Here is an 18,366-nt window from a genome sequence, read left to right on the forward strand (position 1 = left end):
TGGTGTGTGGAACTTTGGGGTGAGTGCATGTGAACCTAAACTCTCTGAGAAAGCCTCACATCTCCCCGCTAAAACACTGGTGACATCAAACTGAATAATCCAAATTTCCTTTGAACCCTCATTCAGTGAGATAAGAAATGTCTTAGAAAATGAGTGTGCAAAGCAACTAGAGAGAATTTCACCCGTTCAGCTCCTGCTCTCAATTCCATCTGATGTTACACCCTGGGATCCTTGGATATTTTCTAGTCGACTTGGTCAGATGTGTTATGACACATCTCTGGAGCAGGCGGGACTTGAACCCAGGTCTCCGAGTTCAGAAGAAGGGGCACGACCATTGCACTACAAGAGCCCAAATTCTGGGAGTCTTACCATGACCCAGAACCATAACACATGAAGACAGATGCTGTAGATGTTGGAAATCGGAAAGAAAAGGAAATCTTGCTGGACGTAGTCAGCAAATTAAGCAACATGAGTCCTGACGAAGGGCCCTGCCTGAAACGTCAACTTGGATGCTGCCTGACCTGCTGCTCTTTTTCCAGCACTGCACATTACTGACTAACTCCAGCATCTGCAGTCCTCACTATCTCCAAATTAAGCAGCACCCACTGAGAGAGAAACAGAGTTAGACTGATGACTGTTCAGGACACTTGTAGTTCAACAGATACCAATGAAGGTTATGGTCCAAGCCCCACTCCAGAAACTAAAAGTAAGAACTCAGTTTTCGGGAGTGATGGACCATCAATGGCACCATCTTTCAGATGAGGTGGTAAATTGAGTTCCTGACTGCTTTTTATTTGACGAATCTAAGTGTGTCATGTCGCCATCTGAAGAACAGGAGAGTTCTTCTTGTTGCCCTGACCAATCTTGATCACTTTATCAGCATCAATATCTGGTCATTATCACTTGACTATTTCGAGGGCTTGCTGTGCACAAATCCACTGCTGCACTTCCTACAACAGTGACTACACTTTGAAAGTATTTCACTAGCTTGTCAGGTGTTTTGTGACACGTAGCAGTTATGAAAGGTGCTATGCAAATACAAGCTTTTTGACCAGCAGAATACTTACTTTTAAGGTAGTAGTTATAATCCTCAATCAGCATGAATTTCGACCGCAGGTTGTGTCATTCACCAATGGCCTGGACAATATCTCACTGCCATCCCAAACCGTGTGGTTGAATCTTAATGTCCTGAAGGCAACTAGAGAAGAACAATAAATACTGCCCAACACACCGAAAGATTTTAGGTCAGCTGCGATCATATTTAAGCTTCGTCACATCCATCATTTCTGAGAGCAGAGTTCAAGCATTTTCTCAGTGCTGAAATCAAAATGTTTCTAATTCTAAAAGTGGCATTTAAAATCTGACTGTCCCTGAACTGACTGCTACTCCTCTATGGTATCCTTGTGCACAGGTCACACTAATGCATTCAGATGGGCATTATTGAGTTCTGTTTAAAGGGACTAACCCATTTTAAAAGACATGCTTATCTTTACAGTGGGAATTTTACCACTGGGAATTTTAATTGCACCTTTGTTCCTCTATTTTAGTCACTTTTATTTTGTTCTCTCTTTCCTTTGTTCTGTTCTTTCACTCCAGCAACATAACTTCTTAAGCTGCCTTAGTTTCTGCTGCCATTTGACTCCATGGAACAGCCAGGTACACACGCTCCGCACACTAACTCAGCAAATTGCTTCGCTTGTGTCAGCCCTGCCTGCAGTCCCTTCCAGACCCTGAGCCCTGTACAATCCCTGACTACCCCTCCCCACCAACCTGGGTTCCTGCAGCCTCTTCCATTGCATTCATATAGCACCAGCCATTGTGCACCCCTCAGTAAGAAGATGTTTTACGCCGAATCACATATGGAATCATTAATTGCTTGGCTGGATATGACATTTTGCTCGGCAAGCGCTGTTATTGCTGTGTCTATTGCTTTTGATGCCTGCCTAACCCCCCAGCCCGCAATGTCCTTGAAACCACTGGTTCTTCAGTGATCCTGGGGTGACGATCCACGGTGGCTGTACACATCCTGCTTTAGTTAACAGTGTACCCTCCACACGCATGACCCTGAATGGGGAGTATCAGTAAGTCAGTTGACCCTAATGCCCTTTGATGTTATGAACCTCCACCTATGTTTGCTGGGAGTGCGGATTACTGTGTAGCGGTCCTTGAGTCTATGGCACCCCAAAACAGCCCAGTTCTAACCTGGCTGGAGATCAGCCTGTGGCTCCTTTTGGTAGTTGTCTCACCCCAGAGGTGCAAGGTCCTGAGTTCAAAGCCTACTTCAAGGCTTCAGCACAAAAGCTGCCACTCCTCTGCAGCACTGAGGGAGTGCAGCACTGTCAAAAGTGCCTTCTTCCAGGTGAGAATGCACCCTTTTCAGCTGGATGTAAAAGATCCCATGGCATTACTTTGAAGAATCATGGAATTCCTACAGTGTGGAAGCAGGCCACTCACTCCATCGGAACCACACCAATCCTCCCAAGTGCAACCTACCCAAACCTACCCCTTCACCCTGTCCCTATTACCCTGCATTTCCCATGGGTAACCCATCTCGCCTGCGCACCCCTAGACACAAGAGACGTTAGAGCAAAACAGGGGAGTTGTTCCCTAGTGGCCTTGCCAATAGTTATCTCTAAGTCGGTATCCCTAATCGTTGGCACGTTGCTGTCTGTGGGTGTTCCAATTGGCAGCTGCATTGCAACAGTGACCAGATTTCACAAAGTACCTCATTGGCTGCAAAGTATTTGAGACCAGTGATCATGTAAAACACTGGGGAAATGTAATTCCTCTTCTGTTTTTTTTAAATCAGGACAGTCAGGCTAATGGAATGGAGTATGTGCCCATCTGGTCCCTCTGCCTCAGTTCACACTGTCTTTAATGACTGACCTTTGAATGAAAATCACTGGTTTCTATTTGAAATTAATCTCTTGGTAACATATTTGGGGTAACTTCCAAATTAACGTTGCTAGTTTTAAAGGCAATGATCCCAATCAGTGTTTTCCATGAGGACCTCTCTAAGTAGTGCTCCACATCACAGATGCTTCTCCATGTCTTCACTTCCCAACATATCAAGCTCTGATTTACAAAACATGCCCACCCCTCTCCACCACCTTGGCTATTTAGTGAGTGATTGTCCAGAACGCTTTAGGGCATGAGTATCTGGTATATGATTTCTGAGGCTTAACCAATCCAGAGACCTACCTGTCACTGCCAGGCGCTGATCCCACAAGACAGAAGAAAGCACTCATATCATTTCATTAATGCATTTTTAATAGAACCCTTTCAGTTTTACAATGTATTCTGGGAGTGCATTCTGGCCGAATGCAACTCCCTTGTTGTGTGACATGTGTTAGCCATTTTTTTAACCCCATAACACTTGACACCCAAGTCAATCAAAGATCTACCTAACTCAGCCTTCACTTCCCTGTCATTGGGATGTACAGGGCTGAAACAAACCCTTCGGTCCAACTTGTCCATGCCGACCAGATATCCTAAGTTAATCTAGTCCCATTTTCCAACATTTGGCCCATATCCCTTTAAACCCTTCCCATTCTTGTACCTTCCCAGATGCCTTTTAAGTGTTGTAATTGTACTAGCTACCTCTACTTCCTCTGGCAGTTCATTCCATACATGCATCACCCTCTGCATGAAAAAGTTGCCCCTTAGGTCCCTTTTAACTCTTTCCCTTTCACCGTAAACCTATGCCCTCTAGTATCAGACTCCCCTACCCTGAGAAAATGACCTTGGCTTTTCACCCTATCCATGCCCATCATGATTTTATACATTTCTATAAGTTGCTCAAGCAATTGCTGCTGTTCATTCATTTCACGTCACAGATTTGTTCCAGTGCTGGCGGAGGCCATTCTGCCTATTGTACAAGCACCCACTCTTGAAACTAATCTCTTCGCCCACGGCACTCTGAGCACAGTCTAATGCTTTGCCAGCAAGTAGCCATTCTGAACATCAGAAAGAAAGTGAAAGATCCAGAGATGTGGGCTGAGGTGACAGTATTAAGATGTACATAGGTGACAGTGTTCACTGACTGACTCAAGCCTGCCTTGCAGTGTTTATATTGGGTAGAGAAGTGTGGATTTGCACTGTGTGGTCAAGGATCACAGTCACTGCAGTGAAATCACCTGCCAGATACTAATAGCCTGAGCCTTTCAGAACAGAGGTGTGTGTTTGTGTGTCTCTCAGACCTTCTTGAAAAGGTTCCTCTCCACTGGGAGGTGGAGGGTGAAGGTTTCAGTGTTGCTTGTCATATTACCATCTGCTCCTACCTCAGACGTTGTTAGCCTCCTGCTTGCAGCTGCTTGTTAAACTGTACCCCAGTGTTGGCGGATAATGATTGCCCTGAACCTGTGAGTGAATGGAGGAAATCTTGGGGGAGAGTTAATGTGGGAAAAACGCAGGAGTGAGTTGGGATTTTCAACACAGAGGTCCCTAAACAAGGAGTTTTCACATGAAACGGGGAAAGCGTTCAGTAGATTCTAAGGTAAGTTGGGAATTTCACATCAGATCCAGAGCGACCAGCTGTTAGAGTAAGGTCTAGGAGGAGCAATGGAATGGAAGCTTTGGAAGAAGTGATTGGTGCTGAAATCCAGGCAGCTTTGTGATCTCTCTGGATAATTGAATTAGGATGAAGTTAATCCACGCACCCCAAGACAGGTCTCTTACACAAGAGCCACTGCTTTGTTAGCCAGTCAGCCTGTACACACAGAGTGAGGGTAGGGCAAGGGAGCTATATGAGTACATAATAAATGGGGCCTCTGGGCTTGGGTAGGGGGGATGGGGTTTCTGAGCTCAGACCAGGCTGGGGATGGGGGAGCCTGAGTGTGGAGCAGCACTGGGGCCAGTCATGTCTGACCCTGGCCCTGCACCCATACAATGTGACAAGATGACACCATGTCACAGAGTCATAGAGATATATAGCATGGAAACAAACCCTTCAGTCCAACCCATCCATGCCGGCCAGATATCCCAACCCAATCTAGTCCCACCTGCCAGCACCCGGCCCATATCCCTCCAAACCCTTCCTATTCATATACCCATCCAAATGCCTCTTAAATGTTGCAATTGTACCAGCCTCTATCACATGGCAGCTCATTCCATACACATACCATCCTCTGCGTGAAAAAGTTGCCTCTTAGGTCTCTTTTATATCCTTCCCCTCTCACCCTAAACCTATGCCGTCTAGTTCTGGACTGTCTGACCCCACCCCCAGGGAAAAGACTTTGTCTATTTATCATATCCATGCCCCTCATAATTTTGTAAACCTCAATGAGGTCACCCCTCAGCCTCTGACAATCCCATGTGTCCTACTAAAAATCAAATCCCTCACTGAAAGTGTCAGCACTCCCCTCCCCCACCCTCAACACAATCCATCCTCTCTTCTCCCCCCCCCAATAACCAGTTCCCTGACAGGGCAGATAGAGGCCTTGGATTTTGGTCAGTTCCCAGAGGTATAGTTAAACCCTGATAACCCCCCCCCCCCCCCCCCCGCTTGCCTCCCATCCCCACTGTCCTAGGGAGGAAGAGAGGTCCCAGCCTCCTCCACTCAAGAATGGAGAAATGTCAATGGACTGCTATCCTCATTGACCTTGCTGAGCCAGAGAGGGAGATCAGTTTTGCGCATGGAGCCCACATTACTAAGCAGTCTCTGAAACAGAGGTGAAAGCATCAAACTGCTTGTAGGGACCTGCAAGTAGATGATAATTGACCTGAAGTAAAGTGTGTGGAGGTAATACTGGCAGCTAATACTGGCACTGTTGTACAGTGCTATAGTTCCAGTGTTGTAGCCATCCGACAGTGAATTGTCTGTCTACATGGGGGCTTCTTCCTGTCAGCAGAACAGAAGAGTAACTTTCGTATTTTTTTATTTTCTGACACTTGCGTTCTGATGCCTCAATCCTGAATGTGATCACGGACAGAGTTTTGCTGTTTGTAATTACATTTTTAAAAAGGGACATCAAATCAAACTGTTGCTAGATTTGGTTGTGGTCACATTAACAGTGTGCTGGAGATTCACTGATTCCTACCCCCAGCTGACTGCTTCATTCTCTCCTGGGCTCCTCCCATCTGTAAGGCTGCAGCATCCAGGCTTGACAAAAGACAACAATTGGACCCAGTGTTCCAATTCCCAGCCCCAAGCCCTGCCATCACTCAAACCCCACCCCTCCCACTCCCAAAATCAAGCACTAACAAAGCTTTAAGCAGCAACGTTGTCATTGCAGCCCGTGATTTTGATTATCAGAACTAACTGACCATTTGTACATCCAAGCTGGGAGCAGATGGATACTATTCTACGTCAGATGGCTCAGAACTGTGTAGTAACAAAGAAATTTCTTTTTCTTACTGTATTGGGTACACAGGTTTTAGAATTGGGGTGTTAGGTTTAAGTGAGAAAGTTGTAGCGAGTTGTCACCCAGTTGATATAGAGTCATGGGCTAGGTGTTCCACCATATTTCAGCATGTTAAGCCTCTTTGTATGTTTGTTTCTTATTAATTCAGGGGTGTAACCTCTGCTGGCTAGGCCTGCATTGTTTGTCTATCCTTAATTGCCCTTGAGAAGGTCATGGTGAATTCCGTTCAGGGACCGCTGCAGTTCATGTGATGTAGGGACCCTGACAGTGCTGGTAGCGTCAGGGTTAGGGTTTCTAGGATTTTAGATCCAGGAGGAGAGAGCAGATGTTCTGCTGCCCTTGTGATGAAGCTCATGGGTTTGGGAAATGCTGTCCACACTGAGCAGTGTAGAGGAAGAACATCCTTGATTTCAATGCCAAGGACAATCCCAATCGCTCTGGAATGTTCTCCCTGACCATTGTCCAACTGTCCTCTAACCGTCAGCTCTCCATCCACTCTCTGAGAACGTGAGAGTGATTACAGAAGGAGAGGGTTCAGATGTGGTGGCCTTCCATACTATCCAAAATTACATGTGAAGAATTGATAAAATACCTTGGGACTGGTGCCCAATGAGGCGTCACGATGATGGAGATGGGGTTTGCAGAGAAAATGAAGAGAAACAGAAATGAGAGGAAAACTGATCTCACAGTATTCATAGGGAAAGGCTATTGAACTACACCACTTGGATGGGTTTAGGACAACTGGAAAGATTACGAGGACGTCATCTTAAAACTAGAGTGAGTCTTTTCTGGAAGCACTTCTTCACATGAAGAATAATGGAAATCGAGAACTCTTTCCTGTACTAAAGAGTGGGGGGGGGGGGGTACATTAAAAAATGTTCCAAACTGAGATTGATAGATTTTTGTTGGTGAAGCAATTAAGGCTTACAGTACAAGACAGGTGAATGGAGTCAGGCAAGGTTTAGTTGGAAGGTGAAACAAATTGGAGGGACTGAATAGCCTGCTCCTGTCCCCCCAGAGAGAAATGGGACACAACAGGGGGAGGGAGAAGGATGACCAATAGAGATAAGTTTCTCAGACCAAATGGCTGTCTCATCTTCCTAAATATGTCTTTTGTGCTCCGCATGAAGTCCACAGTCTCATCTGCCAAGGAGGAAAAGCTGCACTATTCCAGGAGATCTAAAACTCCAGTCCCCAGTGACCTCTCCGAGATTGATGTCCAGACCAACTGGACCAAGGCCCTGCCACTGCCCACACCAGAGGAGAGGATGCGCCAACAAGCCCAGGCAGTACAGAGTGACGTGGTCCCAATCAATGTAACAGGTACGTGGGTGAGACCAGGCAACAGACCTTCATACAGTGACGGGGATATAGAAGGAGCTGCAAGGGTGGTGGCATCTTTACATTGCAATAGGCAGTGACCTTCGCATTTTGATTGGATTGATGTATTACACTGTCTGTTGTCTATAAAATCACCATGAAATCTGACCTTAATAATCATTAACAGCTTTCTTAATGAAATCTCTAGGGCAAAGTCCAGAATGGTGCACTTGGTAAGTTAGTGGCAGTGTAATAGAAACACAGGAAATATAGAACTCGAAATCAGAAGTTATAGTTTGGGTGACCAACATAAAGATTTTTGAGGGGAAGCCGAATGAGGCAAGAAATAAAATCAAAGAATGGGCTAATATGGTTTAATAAAGTTGTGTGAAAGAAGGCTCCTACAGAAACATGGTGGTCTAGTGATATTGTCCCTGGGCTAGTAATTCAGAGCCCAGACCACTGTTCTGGTAGCATGGGTTCAAATCTCACCCAAGGACATTGTGAAATTTGAATTCAATAGAAATCTGGAATCAGGAACAAACCTAATGGTGACCACGTAACCACCGTTGATTGTCGTAAACCAAATCCTTATGACATTCAGAATGAGGAACCAATATAGTTTTGGGCAAAGGGTCAGTGAAGAGGACTAACTGAACTGTTGTAGAGAGAGCCAGTACAAACACTACAGCATGAATGGCCTGTTGCTGTGCTTAGATTCTGTTCCATAAATGATGAGACCAGGCAACATCCAAAGCGGGTAAGATAGATTCAAGTTCTCCCACGATAGTTCTGTCCCACCAGACATTACAGCAACTTTACACACATTAGGAGAGAAAGTGAGAGAGGTTCTCTGGTCCATTTGGTTCATCCTTACCCATACAGTCTACAATGTCCTCCCTACCCCTCCCCAATCACAGCAACTATAATAATCCTGTTTCAGGGACTGTAGAGCACTGAAACAGGCCATTCAGCCCAACTAGGCCATGTACATCTTATGCTTCCAGCCCTCTTTCATCTGCCACTCCCAACACCCATCCTTTCCTCTCAGGTTCTTATCCAGTTTCCCAACTACACTACTTGTCTGAACCACAACTTGCAGTAGCGAGGTCCACATTCCAACCTGTCTCTGGGTACAGAGGAATTTGTTTTCTCCTATTCACCTTCCCTCATGATTGGGCCCGGTGACTGAGCCTGAGGCAGCCAGCAACAAGATGTAGTGGATGCTGTTTCTACATGTTAAATGAAGGTGGACTGATGTTCAGAGGTGGTTGGACATAGGTCTAGTTGGACATATTCCATTACCCATTCAGGCAGTGCCTTCATTGGTTTCTCTGCTCCTGATCTCATTAGATTCTGTTTGTACATAACAGTGAAAACACCAATAAAGTTCAGCTAGATCCCTTTCTTATGGTTCGGTCATGCACTGCAGCGACCGACTGCAGCAAGTTTTCATGGTCATTCACAAAACGCAAAAGTACAGACTCTTGGGCGGTATGGTGGCACAGTGGTTAGCACTGCTGCTTCACAGCACCAGAGACCCAGGTTCAATTCCTGCCTCAGGCGACTGACTGTGTGGAGTTTGCACATTCTCCCTGTGTCTGCGTGGGTTTCCTCCCACAGTCCAAAAATGTGCAGGTCAGGTGAATTGGCCATGCTAAATTACCCATAGTGTTAGATGAAGGGGTAACTGTAGGGGAATGGGTCTGGGTGGGTTGCTCTTCAGAGGGTGGACTTGTTGGGCCGAAGGGCCTGTTTCCACACTGTAAGTAATCTAATCTAATCTACTCAACAAGCTGCTATGTTTCCACACTGTAAGTAATCTAATCTAATCTACTCAACAAGCTGCTATAAAACTAAATGTCTACTATAAGTTGTGGTTTAATGATTGGGTAGCACATACTGAACAATCCTGAGTACACTAATAGCTAGACTAACAATCAATTTAAGAAAATCAAACCAGCTAGAAGTGACGTAGATTCATAGATAGGAACCTGTTCTTTGCAAACAATATATTCAACCCATGAACCTTTTTTGAATTATACAGGAGCTTAGGCAGCCCCATTGTTTCCTCCATGGCAACACCTCAGCCAACCAATTAGCATCATTTTCTCCTGTCGTATAAATTGCTATGATCATTTGAAATTTGGCATTCTTGTGTTTGTCCTGATGAGTGTAAGGCAAGAAGCTTCAGTGACACGTTTCTCCTTCTAACAAGGTCCTTCCTTCTAATAACTCATTTATCAATTACTCTCTTCATCCCCATTTCCTTCAAACATGCCTTTTAGCAAGTGGGTCAGCGTGCTTAATCAGTTAGGTCAGCTCTTGACCTGAATCCCCTTGGGACAAAAAAAATCAATGGCACCTTGGCACACTCACATTTAGATTGGAACACGGTTGGTGAAAGGACCTGCATTTCCCAAGCACCTCTCTCAAATTCAGGCCATCTCAAAGTGTGTTAGACAGGGGAGTACTTGGTTGGTCAGTGTTCTAATGTAGGAAACAAAGAAGCCATTTGTGCATAGTAAGAGGCCACAAACAGGATATGAGGGAGGAATATTTGCCAGTGCAGGTTTCTGTAGTCCAGTAACACGGCCAATATGTTATAAGGTCCCTGACAGGGTAGATGCTGAGTGGTTGTTAGCCCCAATCTGGAGGTTGTAGACTAAGTGGGGAGGGGGAGACACAGGCTCAGGATAAGGGGAGATCGAGGTGAAGGGAAATTCCTTCACTCAGCATTGTAAATCTTAGGAATTCTCTGCCCCGGTTATCTGGAGGTTGATAGATGATTGGGCACCACAGAAATGAAGGACGTGGAAACGAGGTAGGGACTTGGAATTGTGGGAGAAGATCTCGTTGATTATTGGGAAAGGGCTGTGAGGTTTCCTCCTGCTCCTGTGTTGACCTCAAACGTAGCTGCTCTGGTACAATTGAGTGCTCAGGTAAAAGCAAAGTTGGCTCAGACTGGAGTCACCTAGCCAAACGGTGCAGGTGTAATGACTCAGTACGGCGGTCACTGTGTGTCATAACGCTTGCGTTTACTTGCTGTGCTGCTTTCCTACCAGGCGAGAGCTTCGATCGCCAGGCGGGCACCAGGCGCTCTCTTGTCCGCTCAGACACCGCGCTGAGACGGACTACGAGAATCAAACGGCGAAAGACAATCACCGGGCTACCTGACACCGTCCAGAAGGAACTAGGTATGGCTAATCAGCACTGTATTCCCAGCCCTCCCCTCACTCATCTGTCACTCTGTATATGTGTGTATCAGAGAGAGAGTCTGTGTGTGTCTGTCTGTCTGTCTCTGTCTGTCCCTGAGTGTGCATATTTAACTGGTAGTTACCATCCACCTCCTGCCAATACAGTCTGATAGCCAGCAGTCAAAAGTTCCAGGGAGAACAGTGTTCTCTGGACAGAAGGAGAAAGTGCTTGAGAATTTCTCAGGCTTTCTGAGACCTGTTCTCAGTCCTTTCTATCACTCACTGACAGCTCAGTCTGTTAAGCTCCAACCTGAGTGATACTGAGCCAAGTGGCACAGTGAAATCCCAGATCACCCAGCCACTCTGTGCTGTTCATTGATCTCTCCTGACATGCCCTGAGGTCATGTCTTCACTTGACTCCTCCCATCAGGGGAACCAGTTCTATGTGTCTTGAACAGATCAGAATGTAACAATGGCAGTGGTTGGTTCTATTGACACCTCTCCATGCTGTTGCTTCAGTTCTTCTTGCAGCTCCATCTACTGGTATTATTCTGTATGGCAGGTTCAAGTGAGCACAATGTTTTTATAGAATCCCCATTGTGGAAACAGGCCATTCGGCCCAACAGATCCACACCGATCCGCTGAAGAGTGTCCCACCCAGACCCAACCCCCTACCCTATATTTTCTGTAGCTAACGCACCTACACATCCCTGGACATAATGGGGCAACTTAGCACGGCGATTCACAATACCACTTCCTATCCTGTCACATCCTTTCAACATTTAAACACCCTGATTGAACCACCCATCCATTCTTTATAATGAAGGGGATAGAGTCCAAGTTTGTTAGACCTGTCCTTACAATTTAACGCACTAAACCCCATCTCCACTTAGTACCTATTTGTGAATGTTACAGGATGATGTACTCAATGTGAGTTAAATATTGTGATGAGTTCATGTGATGACTCAGGTCTATTAATTACTATCATCCAAACAAACTAAAAGAAATTAGTAGATTTGCATTTATATCGTACTTTTCACAATCTAAGAACTTCTCAGTTCAACTGTGCCTGAGGAACAGACCTAGAGGTTGATAGAAAATACATTAAAAGTTCAAAGTTAATCGCAATTGCTAAAATAAGATGAAACTAATTGCGGGTCTGATTAATTGTTCGAGGAGTGTGAATGAGGATGTGTGTGTGTTGGCGAGTGTGCACGAGGGAGTGTGTGTTTGTGATTGTGCCAAGTCTGTGTGTGCAAGTGCATTGGTGAGTGTGTGTAGTTGTCATTGGTGAGTTTGTGTTGGTATGTGTCTTAGGTGCATGTTTAAAATCAGGCTGTGTGCTGAAATGGGCCAGTGTGTGGCCAAATACTCTGGTTGCACGCATTGTCAAAGTGTACCCGAAAATAACCAAGTGAGTTATAGAGAGCAAGACCCCAGCTTTAGTCACTGTGCACTGTTACCATAACTAGTTACAGCCAGCAGATTGGTCCCAGTGTTTCTGAGCTAGAGGGCTGGGTGAGTGCAGGTATGGGATTCCTCATGTTATTACTAAGTGGGTGTGTGTGTGTGTGAGAGAGAAAGAAAGAAAGAACATATGATGAGGTGAAAATTAGTGATAAACCTTAAATTACCTGCAGAAGATAACTAAAAGAAAACAATAAGGAAAGAGAAAATGAAATATGACGGTAAGCTAGCTGGTAATATAAAAGATGATTGCAAGAATTCTTTTAGATATCTAAAAGATAAGAGAGAAGCAAGAGTGGACATTGGACCCCTGGAAAATGAGGCTGGAGAGATTGTAATAGTGAAAAAAAGAAAGGGCAGAGGCATTGAATGCCTCAGTTTCCTTTGCCTCAATTTACACAGTGGAAAACACCAGCAGCATCCCAGAACCTCAAGAGATTCAGGGGCAGAGGTGAGTTTAGTGGCCATCCTAAGGAAAAGGTGCTGGGGAAGCTGAAAGGTCTGAAGGTGGATAAATCACCCGGATCATATCAGCCATGTTTAAATGGGCCAAATGGCTTAACTTTGCGTGGGTATATGTGTCAGGGGCATCTATCTGTGCTGTGTGTGAGAGCGTGTATAGACACTGGGCTCCTCAGCATTGTTTTCCATAGCCAAGCAGTTTTGGAGATGTTCACCAAGTAGCCTTGGGTATGAAGGAGCAGAAATCTGAGATGCGGGTGGACAGTCGCAAGCCCTGAAGGCTTAGGATGGAATACTAACCTCCCATCATCTGGCTTTGGAAAATGATGCTTCTCACTGTGCAGGGACTGCGTTCCACACACTTGCTGAACTCATAGTTGTCAGAAAGATTTTCTTCTGTCTTTGTGATGCCAACAAAGTTGGTTTTCTTCATGGTTTTCTTCTGTCTTTGTGATGCCAACAAAAAGGACTCGCCTTGCCGTGTGTCCTTCAGCAGGGGGTCGGCTTTGCCAATGTTATGGCTGTCTGACTGACTCACTGAGGAGCAGTTACATACAAACCCAGGAAGGCTGGAGTCTCAGAGGGATTTGGCAACAAGGGCAGTGTGGGAGGGGGGTGGGGGAAGGGGGTAGTGTGGTTATTTTTCTTGTGCTGTCTCAAAATGAGCAGATTTCATTCCATTGAATTTCCGTGGTATGTTATGCTGGGATTTGAACTGCCAACTGTGGGATTACTAGCCCAGTATGGTAACCACGGCACCCCCAGCATGTCCACTCTTCCAACCTGTGGAAGTTTGGCAAATGTTACGCTGGCTTCCAACCCAACATCCTCTCGGTTCCCCAGAATAATGACAACTATTTCCATCTCACTCCACTCCTGCCTCAGCTCAGCAATGCGTTTGTAACCTCTACTCCTTGAAATGCAAAGTAAAACTCCTTCTACTCCTTTAAATGGAAGGTAAAACTACCTTATATTGTCTGCATCAAACACTCCAGGACAGGGACAACTCAGGGGTTTGATACGGAGTAAAGCTCCCCCCGACTGTTTTAATCTCAAAGTAAATGGAAAATGAAACTTACTCTATAGGGGCAGTGTACGGGGCCAAATTGAATCTATGACCTTGCCCCATGAACACCATGCTCTGGCCATCTGAGCTAACCATTTCGTGACCTTTAGACCTGGCTATTTCCCCTCCCCTGCCAGTCACCCTCTTCAGTTCGTCCAGGTGTAAGCCTTGGCCACAATTGTCCCAAAGACCCATTCACTGATCACTCTGAGACTGACTGGCCTCCACTTGCTCCCTCAGAGGGGGAGTTTCCATTCTACAATGCTTGACCCCGTCTTCCATGGTCTCACCCCTCGCCATCTGTCTGACCTCCAATTCCAGCCTTTCGTGATTAGCCATCGCTCCAATACCTTCAGCCGCATGGGTCCTGAGCTCTGGAATTCTTTCAACGAACCTGGTTTCTTCCAGGTGCTCCAGTTCCTCCCACAATCCAAAAGATGTGCGGTTAAGGTGAATTGGCCATGCTAAATTGCCCGTAAGGATGTGTTGGTTAGGTGCATTAGCCAGGGGTAAATGTAGAGCAATAGGGTAGGGGAATGGGTCTGGGCAGGTTACTCTTCAGAAGATCAGTGTGGACTGGTTGGGCCGAATGGCCTGTTTCCGCACTGTAGGGATTCTAGACCCCTCATGTGAGCTTCCTTAAAACCCTGCCTTTTGTGCTAGGCTTTGGTTCATCTGCCTTCAACTTATTGTCAATCCTCTTCTGACACTGCACCTCCTCAACACGTTGGAATATTTAATTGCATGGAAGGTGCTACATCAATGCAGGTGATTAGGGGAGTTGCATTAACTGATACCTATGTTCTGGGCTGGTCTTTGTCATCATTTCTCAGTGGATGTTCTTTGTTTTTAACTGACAGGCTCTGGGCAGACACCAGCCAGAGGTCACTCTGTCATCCTGGCCGGTCACTATTCCACCATCAGTCGCCTGGAGAGCAGCAAGGCCACCAGGGGGCGGTTAGTCACCAGGGACTCCTCCTGTCAAACTGAAGAGGTCAAGGTGGTGCCACCTTCTGTCCGGAGGATCCGGGCCCAAAAGGGCCAAGGGATTGCGGCCCAACTCTCCCAATCATCGGCCGACATGTCTTCCGCCGGCAGTGCCAGAGACGGTGCGGTGCGTGCCAGGGCCGAGCAGCCCCGTTTCCACAGCCTCCCGCGGCCGGGTGCCAGGGTCTCGCTGCAGGAGCTGGGGGAGGCACGCGGGGCCCTGGGCCGGTCCGAGGAGCGTTTCCCGGACCCGGAGGTGACAGCGAAGCAAGACGTGACTGAGTCCCGGCTCCGGGCCCGCTCCCCTTCGACCCGCCGCAACCCTGGGGACGAGCTGGGCGCCGCCATGTGCCCCGCTCAGCTCTCCGCCCGGGCCACCCTGTCCTCCAAGGCCGAGGTGGTGGCCATTCCCACATCGCGGGGCCAGCCCGGGCCTCCCCCCTCCCCGGGGGCCCCTCGCGATGACCCCGGCTCCTCCAGTGGCAACTGGAGTGCAGGCAGCAGCGGTTCCGGTCGCCTGTCCCCCACCTCGGACACCCCACTGACCCCTTCCCGCTGCGACTCGGCAGTCTCCCTGGCACCTCCGGGTTCCGGGACAGAGCCTCCCCTCGGCCAGGGGCAGCAGGAGGCCCGCAGTGAGGGGAGACCTCGAGGGGCAGCAGCCCCTCCTTCCCCCTGCTCTCTCTCCGCCGCCCGCTGGAGCCCCCCAACATCACCCTCGGAGGTCAGGGGTCAACGATGCGCGGTCAGCCCCCCCGAGTACAGCGACCGCTCCCTGGGCCGCAGCATCTCCCTGAAGAAGACCAAGAAGCCCCCTCTTCCCCCGGCTCGCACTGATTCCCTGCGCAGGAGGCCCAAGGGTGGGCGGCCTGTGCTGAGCGAGTCCCTCATCGCCAGCCTGCAACGCTCCCTGGAGGTCAACCTCCGAGCTCAGGAGGGAGGCCCAGAGCCTCACGGAGAAGGCCGAGAGCCTTGGGCCACAGCTCTCCGCAGCCAGAGCAGCTCCGGGGGCGATGGCAGCACCAACAGCAGTGGGCGCTCCACTGCTGCCAGTAACGCCTACACCACCAGCGCGGCCACCCCATCACAGAGCGAGACCAGCAGCCTGCGCTCCGAGTACAGTGACCCCTGGGCCTATTACCCCGAGGGGCAGCAGCCTGGAGCTTGGGAGTGCGGGCCGCCTGGGCCTGGAGCCTCCGTGGAGCCCAAAGGTCCGGGCCATGCTGTCACCTCCCCCTCGAGCGGCTATTCCAGTCAGTGCAACACGCCCACCACGCTGAACCCAGCCCCAGCCTTCCCCCACCGCCCATCGCCAGGGGCTGCCAAGCCAAAGTCAAAGCCAAAGGTCCCTGAGCGGAAATCCTCGCTGCTGTCCTCCATGTCAGCCTCATCATCATCTGCCTCCCTCTCCTCAAATGCTTCGGACTCCCGGCCTCAAGGGGCAGCAGTGAGTACTGCTGCCTCAAACACTCCTGCGATATCACCCATAGGCCCTGACCCTCACCCTCACCTTCCTCTGGCACCCCCAGTGTCCACCGTCTCCTCTCCCCCTCCTCTAGCACCCTCACTGTCCACCATCTCCTCTCCCCCTCCTCTGGCACTCCCAGTGTCCACCGTCTCTTCTCCCCCTCCTCTGGCACCACCAATTTTCACTTTATTCCCTCATCCTCCCCGTCTGACGCCTCCCCCTCCTCTGGACACCCTACCCCCTCCTCCGCCTCCTCTGACCACTCTTGCCCCTCCTCTGACCACTCTACCCCCTCCACCACCCCCTCTGACTGACCTGCCCCCTCCTCCACCCCCTCTGACCACCCTGCCCCCTCTTCCACCCCCTCTGACCAACCTGCTCCATCCTCCATCCCCTCTGGCCACCCTACCGCCTCCTCCACCTCCTCTGACCAACATGGCCACTCTCTCACCCCAGTTGCCCACTCCGACCTCACCCCCGCCCCCACCTGCGCCACCCCTGACTATGGTGGCCTTTCCTGCTGGCTCTCTGGATCCAAAGGGGTCAGCGTGTGTGAAGGCCCAGCCATCTGGGAAAGAGCCCAAGACCCTGGGAGACCGTCCTGAGGCCAACAGGCCAGCGATGGGCCTGCCCCTCATTACAGCCAGCGCTCTGCAGAAAGTGCAGCTGAGGTCAGTGAGGAGGAGTGAGCGGGCAGATCACCCGGGCCAGGTGGAGGGGCACAGCACCCAACTGAATCCGCAGCCGGAACGGCCAGTGTCCCCTCCACCCTGGAAGCCCGCCATGCTGCAGCGACTTTCCTCCCTTGGCCGACTTGCCAAGGCCCATCCTGAGGCCCACATGGCCCCCAGCAGCTGCCTGGCCCTCGGCCCTGAAAGCAAGGCCGGCCTCACGGAGCGACCCACAATGTCAGCTCCCTCCAACAGGCCCGAGGCCCGGCCTGGAAACCATCTCGAGCCCATGGCAGAGCCAGCCTGTCCTGCTTCTCCTGTCCAGGCAACTGTCACCAGCACCAAGGTCACTCTGCTACCTGAAAGCCCTAATGCCAAATCACCCAGCAAAACGCCCCCTCCCATCGCCAGGAAGCCAAAGCTGATGCTCGTTGTCCCGCCGTCTCCATGGAACATCTCCCCTCAGGGGAAGCGACCTCCAGTTGTCCCAGAACCAGCAGCAGAGGACCCGATTAGCACAGCGGCAGCATCTACTGTGGGCCCCGGAGAGCAAGCCTCCCCAGCCCAAAGCGAGACCGCTCTGGAGTCTGACCACCCACTTCATCCGGCCGAAAGAGCCCAGGACACTGTGCAGCCTGAGGCCTGGGTGGCTGACGTGCAGAAGGTTCTGGATGAAAGCCAGAAAAGTCCCAGTTTGCGAGATGAACCCGTCGCCGACAGCCCGGCCCCTTGGGATGGTGTGGATGACAACAGTGGAATCAGCTGCCAGGATGAGGACTTGGGTGAGATTTTAAATGAACGTGTTTTTATCTTTCACCCTGTACTTTCGTGCCTCTTTCTCTCCACCTTTTTCCTTCATCATCTTGTCCCCTTCTCTCCTGAGTTCCCTTCCATCTTCTCCCCCCTCACCTTCATCACCCTCCAATCTATTCGATCACCTCCCACCACCCATTGCTTTCCCAGTTCTTGTAGCTCACGCCCTCCCACCCCAGTCCCCTCATTGGGGTGGAATGAAGTTACAGGAATGTTGAAGATTTCAGAACAGTGTGCTGAGATGAAAATCAGGCAATATGAAAGGAAATGCTATTGTTTAGAGAGTGTGTTGGGTCTTTGAGTGTAATGAGCTATGGAGTACATCTGCTTCTCAGTGTTTGTCAACACAACCCCTTGAACATTCATTTCAGGATCACATGATATCGTAAGTTAAGGCCAACCTGAGGTCAGTGACATATGCATGACCACTGTGGGAACATTTGCCTTGCTTAGAAAGAACATTATTTGCTGGCAAGTGAGCGGGGAAAAGAATGTTGGATATTATGGGGCCTTGGGTGGAGTGACAGGGTGTAGCTGGCTATAGTAGAGAGTT

General features: G+C 49.1%; 1 protein-coding gene across 1 annotated transcript in view; it reads left to right on the forward strand.

Annotated features, from left to right (window-relative positions):
- Nucleotides 1-18,366, forward strand: part of LOC132819643 (NHS-like protein 1) — a 272,138-nt gene that overhangs the window by 245,121 nt on the left and 8,651 nt on the right. Inside the window, exons 4-6 of the mRNA XM_060831244.1 lie at nt 7,493-7,685; nt 10,748-10,879; nt 14,735-17,782. Coding sequence (XP_060687227.1) covers nt 7,493-7,685; nt 10,748-10,879; nt 14,735-17,782 — 3,373 coding nt within the window. The remainder of the gene's footprint in view (nt 1-7,492; nt 7,686-10,747; nt 10,880-14,734; nt 17,783-18,366) is intronic.

This window comes from Hemiscyllium ocellatum, chromosome 10, assembly GCF_020745735.1.
Source record: "Hemiscyllium ocellatum isolate sHemOce1 chromosome 10, sHemOce1.pat.X.cur, whole genome shotgun sequence".
NCBI lineage: Eukaryota > Metazoa > Chordata > Chondrichthyes > Orectolobiformes > Hemiscylliidae > Hemiscyllium > Hemiscyllium ocellatum.